A 12,961-nucleotide genomic window follows, 5' to 3' on the forward strand; every position below is an offset into this window, starting at 1 on the left:
ATCCGGGTATTTATAAGTGTACTTTTCCAATTTGGAATTTTCTCAATTTATCAACACATATTCGCACTATTTATTCTACAAAACGTCAGAATAGTGCACAAGTACACAAATTAGGATGCACCTTATGTATTCGGACATGCTACTCTTTTGGCATACTGTTTTTTGACTGTTTTTTTCTATATAGTAGAGAAGAATTTGATTTCGGACACAGCGCAAGTATGAGAAATAGTAATAGTAATGCAGCAAGAGGGCGGGACAACCTGTCACTCACATGAGATCACGGCAATAGCAAACGACAACAATCCAATCAATTCCTGATTGACAAAATTCTCACCTTACATTTTGTTTTTTGAGAAGCCATTTCACTCGGATCTAATAGGGAAGAAAAGACTAACGCAACTTCTGTTTCATGCTGAATTCCTGCCTGTGTGGCACAAGAAGGTGAAATATTCATATGTGCTCTATCAAGGATTTTAAGCATGAATAATTATGTGTATGAAGACGTGATACGCAACTGCTTATTATTTTAATTAAAAAAAACTCTATTGGTCGCTCATAAAATCATTTTTGAGACCAGAAAGATCCAATTCAGAGATGTCAAAATGAATTCATTCCAGCATGTAGAAAGCACTTGTTTATTTGAAATAATTACAGCATTTCTACTAAAATAAAATACACAGTGCAGGGTTATGAATCATTCCAGGACAAACAGTCGTTGTGTAGTGCTAAAAGCAGTGGCAGGCCTCGATTACGTGCGTCAAAATAAAATATTTTAATGAGCTGCTACACTGACGGATCATTAAGGCTGAATCCATTCGATTCTGGGCATAAATAAGCTAAATTATACAAAATATTTCATTCTTACATACAAAAGAAACACAAGGGATGTCTGTGCATGGCATCAGTGAGGCACGACGCAAGCTTCCTCGGATCTCTCCAAGTGTTACTCTGAGTTTTTGTAGTTGGTGAAAAGGTTGTATAGCACCCTGAGGGTTGACTTCAGATTCAAGTTCACCACATCTGCAGGACACAAACAACAGAATCGCTGTTAAATAGAGGCTTGAATATGTTAACTGACATGGTGTAAGAACAGAAAGGAAAGGGCAGGTACAGTGTGCTGCATCTATTGAGGAACATCTCCATCTAGTGGATAATCTGGCTAACACCATGAACAGGTTCAGACAATGAGCTAGTCTGTTATGATATCTGAAGGTTGTGTTGTGTATGTAACGCTGATATAACATTGCTGGCACTGATTTTTCTGGTACCTTCTGGTCGAGCTTTGGGTTTCTGTAATCCACCATCCTGCATGAGCTCAAAAGCAAATGCGACATTATGCACCTACAAGACACAAAAACACTTGCAATTTTTTTCCATGGCTAGTAATGTTACAAACCAGTTTTTGAATGCTAGAAATAGAAATGCTTAAGTAAGAATTCCACAACCATCGTATAATCAGACTTTAGAAGTCTACATGAAACCATATCAGACCCAATCAGACTTCATGAGACTCAACAACTCCACATCATACCATATCAAGACCCAATCAGACTTCATGAATACTATTCATGGTTTGATGTGGTCCGATGTGGACTCGTTGAGTCTGATATGGTGTGATGTGGTCTGAACAGCATTCAATGCAGTCTGATAAGGTTTGCTGCTGACTTGTATAGTCTCATGTGATTAGTATGGTGAGGTTTTAGTCTGATGTGGATTCATAAAGTCTAGCATGGTCTGATGCAGTTTAATTAGGTATTTAAAAATCATAAAACCACATCAGATCCCATCAGACTCCATGAGTCCACATCAGACCACATTATACACAACAACTCCACATCATACCATATCAAGACCCAATCAGACTTCATTAATACTATTCATGGTTTAATGTGGTCTGATGTGGACTCGTTGAGTCTGATATTGTCTGGTATGGTGTGTTGTGGTCTGAACAGCATTCATGAAGTCTGATTAGGTTTGCTGTGGACTTCTTTAGTCTAATGTGATCTAGTATAGTATGGTTTGATGTAGTCTGATGTGGATTCATAAAGTCTGACATGGTCTGATGCAGTTTAATAAGATATATACTGTAGTTAAAAACAAATCATCAAACCACATCAGATCCCATCAGACTTCATGAGTCCACATCAAACCATATCAGACTTCATAAATACTACTTATCTCAAGTGGACTCATTGAGACTGATGTGGTCTGATATGGTGTGATGTCGTCTGAAGAGTATTCATGAAATCTGATCAAATCTGATATGGTTGATTGTGGACTTGTTGAGGCTTATGTGGTCTGATACCATTTGATGTAGTCTGATGTGGATTCGTGAAGTCTGACAGGTCTGATGCAGTTTAATGAGATATTTAAAAGCTAATCAGACCTCATCAAACCGCATCAGACCCTTTCAGTCTAATCGAGCACCATAAGACTCCATTACACCCTAACAGAACAAATCAGTCCTCTTCAGACCGCATCAGACCTCACCAGTCCACATTAGACCGTCCTACATCACACTTACCTTCTGTTCGAAGCTTTCTGGCGTGAGGTAGAAGTTGTACAGTGGCACAAAGTAATTTTCCAACAGTCCCATCAGCAACACCAGATAGACACCATCTGCAAACTTCACACACACACGAGAGGTTTAGAGAAGGTTTTGATCCGTGTGAGAGTTAGTTAACAGATGATGTATATTATATACCTGTGATTCCAGCTCCGTCACCTCCAGGTTCAGTTTGTTTAAGTGTTTATTCACAAATGTGATCAGCGACTGAGAAAACAAACATTGAAGGTTAATTTTGGATAATCAGCACCATCACACAGAACTTCTTGTCCCGTCCAGAATGGCTTCTTACAGTTTTCACTACGTTCAGTTTGTCAGGTGCGTGATCCAATAAGGTGTCGAAAGCATCACGTTCTGCAAATGACAAAACAAAGAAACAGTTTGGGACTAATAAAAATAGAAAACAGACAAAACCAGCAAAAACCAGCTCCTAGTTTCTACCTCAGGTCAGGTTATTTGTACATTTAGCTGGTCTAGATGGTTTATAAGCAGATTAGAGCGAGTAAGCCACCATGAACAAGCTACAATGTGCTGAAAAAACTCGTTTGTCCTCCTTAAACTGGTATGCCTTAGATTTTCCAGAAGAGTATTGATCCTTAAGGACAACATGAACATGTTTGAAAATACACACCTGACCTTCCGATCATCATTCTGTTGGAAACAGAAACAGAAAGTCAAAAGTATGTTTTATTTTTATTTTTCATGTTATAACCATCTTTCATCACTAGATGGCCACACTGAAGCTGCTTACTCTGTTGTGGTACTTGTGAGTTGTTTGGTCACATGAGCAGTCTGCAGGATTCCCTCTTTTTTCTGAGACAAAAACAAACCTGTGCAATTAGGCTGAAGGCATTTGATATAACGTTCAGTTTCACACTTTAATAAAGTCGTCGCACCTTGACCACGATCACCTGGACGGACACATGCTCAGGTAAGCGGATGGGAGCTGCATAATACATGGCGAGCGCCAGCAACAGGTACACGATGGACACCAGGCTCTTAGAGTGGATGGCTGAGGAACAGACAGACATAAAACAACAACAAATTTCTTTATTTTTGATCATCTATTAAAAAAAGATGATCAAAATTGACCATATTAACTTTCTTTTGCACAATTCATCAATGCTAAAGGCAGGGTAGGCAATTTGTTCCAGATTTTTTTTTGTTATGCTGGTTGAGAGTCTCTTCACATCCTGATAGCAATCACTAAGTTAAATGGTCCATATGTAATTATATGTATATGTATAGTTATATGTATACATATAGTTTATATATGTATAGTCTGTGAAAGGCGTAGGACCATAAAATGTTCGTCCAATCATTGAATTCGGTCTGAATAAAATGATACAATGTCCTTCCTGCCTGTCAATGTATGCATTTCATGCTATGCCGAGTTAGACAGACGTCAGTCACCGAGCGCCGCAACTGAAACACCAGCCTTTTACAGTTCCTCCTGAACCAAAACAAGGAGCTTATGCTGCGTTCACGCCATGACTACTGTAAATTATGAAGAGATGGAAATTATTGTAATGTTATGTGCTATGAGACATGAGGTAGGTTTGATGCCGTCTCTCGTGACACTTTTTTTTTTTTGCTCCCTGCTGTACGCGTTCATGTGTTTCAGTGGGTTTGGAGACGCTCTGAAGGAAAGGTGGGATCTTATGCTTTAGCTAGCGCGCTATTGCTAGCCTCTCCGAAAGTTGCCAACCCTACCTTTAATTTATTTATTTTTAGGTTAACTGTAAAAATGTGCGTCTTTCAGCGCTCACAGTCGACGCTCCACTCCGTGTTCCACTCCAGAGGTCTGAGGACTCCATTAACAGCTTCCAGAACCGTCTGCAGTTTCTGTTTCTGTCCGATCTCTGACTGCGTCACCTCCGCCACATTCAGCTTATAACCCGACAGCTTCTCTGGAGGAGGCCACACACATAGAACATCCTCATTAGTACCACACTTAAAATGTTTGGTACCATAACAAAGGTGCAAAAAAGAAGAGAATCCTAAACATAAAGTTCTTGTCTTTGACTTACCAAAAAGTTTCTGCAGCACCTGTCCATCATACAGATCTTCTTCAAGGTCTTTTACGATGATTCGGTCCTCCTCCAGTTCACTGTTGATCCAGTCAATGAGAACCTGAGAGGAAGAGTTTATAAAAAGGTCAGTGAGTAGAATGGTAATTATGCAAAATGGGCGTGGCTTAGTTGTGTCATAAATTACGAAATTGGTGGGGAAAGAGTTAATTAACTACATACTTACTATAGGGCTAGGGTTAAGATGAGCAAACGCAAACTTAAAAGAAAATTCTAAATGATTCCTTGGCAACCAACTGAAATAAAGACGGGTTACACTATTTTAAGGTGTACTTGTTACAGTGTAATTATACATTTAAGTACTGAGTAATATTAATTAACTACATAGGGTTAGGATTAGGATTGGTTTAGGGTTAGTTGCATGTAATTATGCATAATTAATAGTAATTACTATAGAGGCTACATGTAACATGTAAGACACTGTAATATACACTCACCTAAAGGATTATTAGGAACACCATACTAATACTGTGTTTGACCCCCTTTCGCCTTCAGAACTGCCTTAATTCTACGTGGCATTGATTCACCAAGGTGCTGAAAGCATTCTTTAGAAATGTTGGCCCATATTGATAGGATAGCATCTTGCAGTTGATGGAGATTTGTGGGATGCACATCCAGGGCACGAAGCTCCCGTTCCACCACATCCCAAAGATGCTCTATTGGGTTGAGATCTGGTGACTGTGGGGGCCATTTTAGTACAGTGAACTAAATTCAAGTTCAAGAAACCAATTTGAAATGATTCGAGCTTTGTGACATGGTGCATTATCCTGCTGGAAGTAGCCATCAGAGGATGGGTACATGGTGGTCATAAAGGGATGGACATGGTCAGAAACAATGCTCAGGTAGGCCGTGGCATTTAAACGATGCCCAATTGGCACTAAGGGGCCTAAAGTGTGCCAAGAAAACATCCCCCAGACCATTACACCACCACCACCAGCCTGCACAGTGGTAACAAGGCATGATGGATCCATGTTCTCATTCTGTTTACGCCAAATTCTGACTCTACCATCTGAATGTCTCAACAGAAATCGAGACTCATCAGACCAGGCAACATTTTTCCAGTCTTCAACTGTCCAATTTTGGTGAGCTCGTGCAAATTGTAGCCTCTTTTTCCTATTTGTAGTGGAGATGAGTGGTACCCGGTGGGGTCTTCTGCTGTTGTAGCCCATCCGCCTCAAGGTTGTGCATGTTGTGGCTTCACAAATGCTTTGCTGCATACCTCGGTTAACGAGTGGTTATTTCAGTCAAAGTTGCTCTTCTATCAGCTTGAATCAGTCGGCCCATTCTCCTCTGACCTCTAGCATCAACAAGGCATTTTCGCCCACAGGACTGCCGCATACTGGATGTTTTTCCCTTTTCACACCATTCTTTGTAAACCCTAGAAATGGTTGTGCGTGAAAATCCCAGTAACTGAGCAGATTGTGAAATACTCAGACCGGCCCGTCTGGCACCAACAATCATGCCACGCTCAAAATTGCTTAAATCACCTTTCTTCCCCATTCTGACATTCAGTTTGGAGTTCAGGAGATTGTCTTGACCAGGACCACATGTCACAGTGTCTGGTTTGTGTTCCCTGGGTGTCCACTAGAGGTCCTCTTCCCGCACGGTGTCCTACACTCTGTTACTACATTTCCCATGATCCTGTCTGTCACTGAGTGTTCATTGTGTTCAGCTGTTTCTCGTCACCTCGTTTAGCACTTGTGTATATATACCCTGTCAGTTTCAGTGTTTGTCACAGAGTCCTTGTTTAATGTCCTCAGACTTCTGTTCCTGTTTGCTGCCTGTTCTTGTTCGTGTTTTATGTTCTTGGATTGACTTATTGGATTTTGACCATTTGCCTGAACTGATTGGGGTAATCCGTACTCACAATCAGTTCAGGCAAATGGTCAAAATCCAATAAGTCAATCCAAGAACATAAAACACGAACAAGAACAGGCAGCAAACAGGAACAGAAGTCTGAGGACATTAAACAAGGACTCTGTGACAAACACTGAAACTGACAGGGTATATATACACAAGTGCTAAACGAGGTGACGAGAAACAGCTGAACACAATGAACACTCAGTGACAGACAGGATCATGGGAAATGTAGTAACAGAGTGTAGGACACCGTGCGGGAAGAGGACCACTAGTGGACACCCAGGGAACACAAACCAGACACTGTGACACCACACCCCTAAATGCATTGAAGCAACTGCCATGTGATTGGTTGATTAGATAATTGCATTAATGAGAAATTGAACAGGTGTTCCTAATAATCCTTTAGGTGAGTGTAAATGTAGGACATTGTACAATAACAAGGACATTGTAAAATAAAGTGTTACCAAAATATGTTAAAGCTGAAGTACTAAACTGACCAAAACTAAAACTAAAATAAAACTAAATTGAAGATGTACAGAAATATTTAATAAAAAAGAAAAATGAAATAAAAGCACAAAATAAAATTACTAAAACTTTAACAAATTAAAAATAAAATAATATAAAAATAAAAGCCAATTCAAAATACTACTAAATATTAATACTATAATATTATATAAATAATATTAAAATAACACTGGCTTGAGGGGTTTGAGAACTATAGAGGGCGCTGCATGCTCTCCAAACAGACGCCACTGTCAAATTTAAAGTCCCATGTCCTCATCTACTATTTCTGGGAGTTTTTCACATCATCTTTTCAGAGATGTTAGTGTAAACAGTCAGAAAATGTGTTTTGTACCTTCTGCAGGTCTTTGAAATTGAGGTCTTCTCTTGATGTAGGGTCTAGAATGGTCCTCTCTGCATTTTCCTCTGCAAAAATCACAGATGAAGGAAGAAACTCTTCAACACTCTCAAACACACAGTGTTTTAACAGACAATTATGTTGGATCGTGCTCTAGAACGGTCTTGGGTGTGGGGGAATTTCTCCAGCTGTGTGACTCAGAAAGAGTCATGGAGGAAACGAGAAGTGTCCTCCACACCCAACACCACCACCACAAAATTAGGCTTTAGGAGTTCTTAGAACTTCTTAGTAATGCTTTTCTCAAGGGCCAGCTTCATCTAATACGTTTTCTCTTAAAATTCTTAAATAGGAGAACTAAAACAGTAAATAGTGCTGAAGCGATGACATATTTTTTAAAGGTCAAAACCTGGAAACAAGCATTTTAGCACTTCTGCTTCATCGTCCTGATGTCATGGGTTTTTTTCTGTGTGCGACTTAAAATACATCAATAAAACCACAATTGTGATTTTATTTTAAAGCTTACACTTGTCTTGAAAAAGGTGGTAGCTAACAAGTAGCTAAAATGGGACTACAGAGTTTGTCGGAGACAAACATCATAATTATATTCATATTATCAATATAATATTAATATTAAATATTAATATTATAATTATCAAACCTTCACAGAAACTGAAAGAGTTGTTGGAAGCTTAGTAATGGTGAAATTTATGTCATGCAACCGTGGTGTAGTTCATTTATAGCCTGTGTCCTAAATCACCCCTTATAGCCTACCCTTAAATAGGGCATTATTCGAGGCAACAGCCATTTGTAGTGGTGTCAGAAACCATAGTGGACATTATCGAGCACACTCATTCAATCCCACAATGCACCGCAATAATGAGTGTACAATTGATGTACGCTCAACCATAAGACATATAAAATATATATGTTATGTCTATGCGCTCAACAGCTAGACAATACCCATAATGCACTGTGAATGTCGCTAGCTGAATGAATTCTCATGTCTGACCAGAAGATGGCGCCACATTTGACTCATCCATCCATCCGTTTTCCAAACCGCTGGTCCAATGTGGGTACAGCGTAATATCATACAGGTATAAATTCCTTCTTAATTGACAATTGAAATGTTTATTAAGGTTTATACATGCTAAAGATTTATACATATTTCCATTACTACTGGAGCTGACAGTTTGCTAAGCCTCAAATGATTATTAAACAGCAGAAACTATGCAAAAGCGGCAGCCCTTCCCACGCACTCAGTGTCTGACTTCACTCACTCGTTTTCATTCACTCCCATGGCGATTTCGGACACAGCCTGAATTTAGCTTTTTATTTCTGCTGATTGTATTTAGGCTTCAAAATTCATTAAACTTGTGTTAATTCCTGAAGATTATTACTATGATGAACAAAACGTGTAAGAATCATAATCGCCATCACTCACGACCACACGACCTCTAGTGGAGGAAAGAGGCATTACATTGTGTTTAATGGATGAAAGGAGCGATGGGTTACCAAGCAGTGAGTCCTCGGGGAGCAGCTCCGGGCCGCCGGGCAGGAGGGGGGCGTTGATGGCGTACTTGCCCTCTTCCTGGAGGTCACTCACTAAAGAGACAAAAAAAGAATAATAAAGCGTCATAAGCACCATATTTTCTGGGATATGTACCATGGTAATACTATAGAAGTACCATGTAAACACCATAGTATATGAATATAGTAATAATATGGTAAATATCAAGCAAGGTACCATGGTATACACACTGTAATGGTTTATATCGTTTCAAGGAAATATATGTGAGGGGCAGAACGGCTAATGTCACGTACAGTAACTCGCTGCTGTTCTACATCGGTAAATCATTGCCATGTCAATTACCTGATTAGTGTGCAGTAATTAATCAGCTGATTCACGAGTGACTCGTTCTCTTCCTCCTTCAGGTAATTACAGTGCATTAATTAAATTGAGCGGTAACTTGACCTGATCTCATCCTATAGTGAACAGCTTCAGTTTCGAGCACTTCCTCTACAACAGAAACATTCATCAGGGTCACATCCAAACATATCTGAAAGAGTTCCTCCTGTGTGAAACCACAGCCAGACACACACACACACACACACACACACACACACACACACACACACAGAGAGAGAGAGAGAGACACACAGACACACACACACACACACACACTACTGTTCAAATGTTTAGAGTCAAGGGCTGCTTTTTACAGAAATTAATAGTTTTATTCAACAAGGATGCATTAAATGGATAAAAAGTGACTGTAAAGACATTTATTATGTTACTAAAAAATTATATTTCAAATAAATTATGTTCTTTTGAACTTTCTATTCATCAATTATCCTGAAAATCAAAAATATGAAGACGCACAACTGTTTTACTGAGCATCATATCATCATATTTGATGATATACTACATCTAAGACTGGAGTAATGATGCTGAAAATTCAGCTTTGATCAAATTTGATCTATTATTTGATCATTATTTGATCAGCTTTTGAATAAATTACATTTTAAAATAGTACAATAGAATTACACCGATTGTGATAATAAAATTGTTTGCGAGAAAGATAGATGTACATCGCTAATATTATACTAGGTTGATGGTTTTTACTGCTAGTAAAAGTGTGAAATGAACTTATTTTTCCTTTTGACATCGCAAATCACTAGAAAGACACATTCAAATCGCATACTTCCAGAAGTCCTGTGAAAATACCTTTGAGAAACTGTTGTTTTAGTATCATTGATACTATTGATTTTATATTTTCTGTTATCATTTTTAATTTAGCTAACTTTTTGGTAAATTTGTTGTGTTTTTGTCATTTGTAATAAGCAATTTTTTATATGTCAATATAGGTTTTATTTTTTATAGTTTTGGTTTATTTAGTTGTTGTTAGTACTTCAACTGTAATTGAAAAATAGAAGTGTTGCCTTGGCAACTGGCTGAAACTACAACAAAAAAAGTTGTACAATTTCAGTAATTTTATCGTAGTCGGCGATGTCACTTTGTACAGAAACACACGCACATATAGACTGAACATGTAATATGCATGCGCATGATGTCACCGTTTTCATAAAAATGCAGTTCTAGTTTACACAGAGACAATTGCGATATCGTTTTCACACACACACACAAAAAGTTAGCAATTCCAGGCCCCCTAAATGACGCTGTCGTGAAAATGAACAGCCAAAACGCACGCAAAGTTTTCTGTTTTCAGTTGAAATGTCGTGTGAACGGCCCCAAAGAGGCAAAAGCATCAGCCATTCATGTTCTCATCTCACACTCACTCACATTCACATCTGAGGTCCACAGGGACAGAGTTGTGTTGGCAGTTCTTCATCTTCATAGCCTACAGAGAGCGCTGCATGATCTCGCGCACAATCTGCATTTCCTGCAAGATTACGCTTCTGCTTTTCATCATAATCATGCATTTCTCGTCCGTGGCCGCCGTGAAACATGCAGCATGCCTCATCCTCTCAGGAATACAGTTCCGTCCATGTTTCACACACACATGAATAGATGCTATTTAGAATCATAAATGCTAAATATGCCTACTATACCATATGTATTCACCATACATACATTTAGTGTTCAATATATACAAATACAATGTATTGAATGTATTTGTTATTTTTAAATATTTTTGTATTTATAAAATTCATAAAAGTAATGTTAACACATAATTTGTATTCAGATATATTAAATCACCGCAGCACAGATTTTAGGGTTACACAATAAAACAGTGATTTACTAATTGCTCATTTCAATGAACACATATAGAAATACTGTATAAGTACTATCAACTGTACTATATATAAAAGCTTAAATATGTATAATATATTACAGTAATGTTTCAGTGTTTGTTTGCAAAAGCATATACATTCAGAAATAAAGTTTGCATTTTATATTTCATCTTTATAATGTAAATCTAATGTGTTGATGAGCACAAATTTAAAATAGTTTAATCAAAATGTATTAAATCACTGCACCATTTTTTTTTTTTTTTAACAACACCATAAAATAACCATTTACTATTGGCTAACCATAGTGAACATAAATAAACTATACAAACTTTTGAATACTTAAATAACATAATAATATAGACTATTTAATGAATAGGAGAAATTATAGTATAATGTTTATTTGTATGATTGCAAAAGTATTTGTATTCATAAATAAATACATTACATTTAATATAAATTATTTATAATGTAAATGAGATAATGTTAAAAAAAATCATTGATTTAATTAGATATATGAAACTGCTGCACAAAATAGCCAGTGAACACACACACACACACACACACACACACACACACACAGACCTGCTATCTAAAGTCTACCTTGCTTTCTTCTCTTCGTTCCACACAGTAGACCAGCCATGTCCCGTTTAACAGCGCCGAGTCCCGCTAATGTCCCTGCACTGAGCGTGCGTGTGTGTGTGTGTGTGTGTGTGTGTGTGTGTGTGTGTGTGTGTGGGAGGCCGCCAGTGTGGCTACAGCAGTCGTGCTCGCGTCATCACGTGTTATTTCTGTCCCTCTGAAACCCCCACACTCACTGAGAAGGAGACGCTGCTTACTACACACTAATGAGGGAATGACCACAACAACACTTGATGGAGAGATCATACCAAAGTTATTATAGTTTAGCATTTTTAAATTAGTTTTTATTTTAATATTATTTTCAAATTTCCTATAAATTTCAGTTTAGTTTTAGTTAGTGTTACGTCCACCTGGCTCAAGGTGAAGCAACATAATAACGGGAAGGCCACACGTGGACCTGGTGGGAAAACACTGTAGACCATAACATTAGTTTCATTAATGGTTTTGTTAGTTTTAGTTTAGTTTTTATTTTGTGAACGCATTTCTATTTAGTTTTTATATATTTAGTTTTAGTTTTAGTAATTATAGTTTGGCAGAGTTAACAGAACACTTCCAGTTAAAGACATTTAATTTAAGCAAAGTTTAATGTTTGCAGTTTACGGTTAACTCTTGTGAAAACCTCTTAAAAATAAAAATAAAATAATTGTTTGAGGATGAAGAAAGAACCAAACAAATGCAACTAAAAAATACTCATTAAAAATGAAATCTTGTTAAACGTGGCGTATAAGAAAAAGATATGCGTATGATTATTATGATTATTCTTTAAGGTTATTTCTATGATTAATCCTTTCAAACAATATTCTTGTATTGATCCATTTATGCTTTTTGTCTCTTGTCTAATATGTGTGGTATTGTGTGTAGTTTCACATGAGATGGTTATATTACCTGGAATTAAGGAACAGTTATGTTTGCATAAGGTCTAGACATGATGGAAATACTTATTTGGCCATTTCTGCTTCTTAGGGCTGGTTCACACAGAAAGCGGTTAGGAAGAGGAATGGGGGGAAAGCGCAAGGTCTCGATACACGTCTTTTAAAAGTTGAACTTATTTTAACTTGAGTGCTGCGTTTATAGAACGTCGTGTCTTGCCCGTGATGCTGCAAAAGACGAGACTCGAGCACAACGGTCACTGAAAAATAAAGTAGCGATTGAATCAAAAAAGTGATTTTCCGGTAAAGGATGAGAGCTTATTAA

The 12,961-nt window shown here is 37.8% G+C and overlaps 1 protein-coding gene across 2 annotated transcripts in view; it reads right to left on the minus strand.

The window, feature by feature from the left end:
* Positions 1 to 621: 621 nt before the first annotated feature.
* Positions 622 to 12,961, minus strand: part of parvb (parvin, beta) — a 19,759-nt gene continuing 7,419 nt past the window's right edge. The window contains exons 1-13 of one of the 2 annotated variants that reach the window (XM_082159138.1): positions 11,729 to 11,839; positions 8,888 to 8,977; positions 7,373 to 7,443; positions 4,597 to 4,699; positions 4,336 to 4,476; positions 3,463 to 3,578; positions 3,318 to 3,379; positions 3,198 to 3,217; positions 2,859 to 2,920; positions 2,705 to 2,773; positions 2,525 to 2,626; positions 1,269 to 1,341; positions 622 to 1,020 (exon numbers count right to left, since the gene is read on the minus strand). In XM_082159138.1, the coding sequence (XP_082015264.1) occupies positions 944 to 1,020; positions 1,269 to 1,341; positions 2,525 to 2,626; positions 2,705 to 2,773; positions 2,859 to 2,920; positions 3,198 to 3,217; positions 3,318 to 3,379; positions 3,463 to 3,578; positions 4,336 to 4,476; positions 4,597 to 4,699; positions 7,373 to 7,443; positions 8,888 to 8,977; positions 11,729 to 11,768 (1,026 nt within the window). In that variant the 5' untranslated portion in view covers positions 11,769 to 11,839 and the 3' untranslated portion in view covers positions 622 to 943. Of the gene's footprint in view, positions 1,021 to 1,268; positions 1,342 to 2,524; positions 2,627 to 2,704; positions 2,774 to 2,858; positions 2,921 to 3,197; positions 3,218 to 3,317; positions 3,380 to 3,462; positions 3,579 to 4,335; positions 4,477 to 4,596; positions 4,700 to 7,372; positions 7,444 to 8,887; positions 8,978 to 11,728; positions 11,840 to 12,961 lie in introns of those variants that run through there. The other variant, XM_082159137.1, reaches the window with a different exon arrangement.

The sequence above is a fragment of the Leuciscus leuciscus genome, assembly GCF_965113295.1.
Source record: "Leuciscus leuciscus genome assembly, chromosome: 25".
Classification (NCBI taxonomy): Eukaryota; Metazoa; Chordata; class Actinopteri; order Cypriniformes; family Leuciscidae; genus Leuciscus; species Leuciscus leuciscus.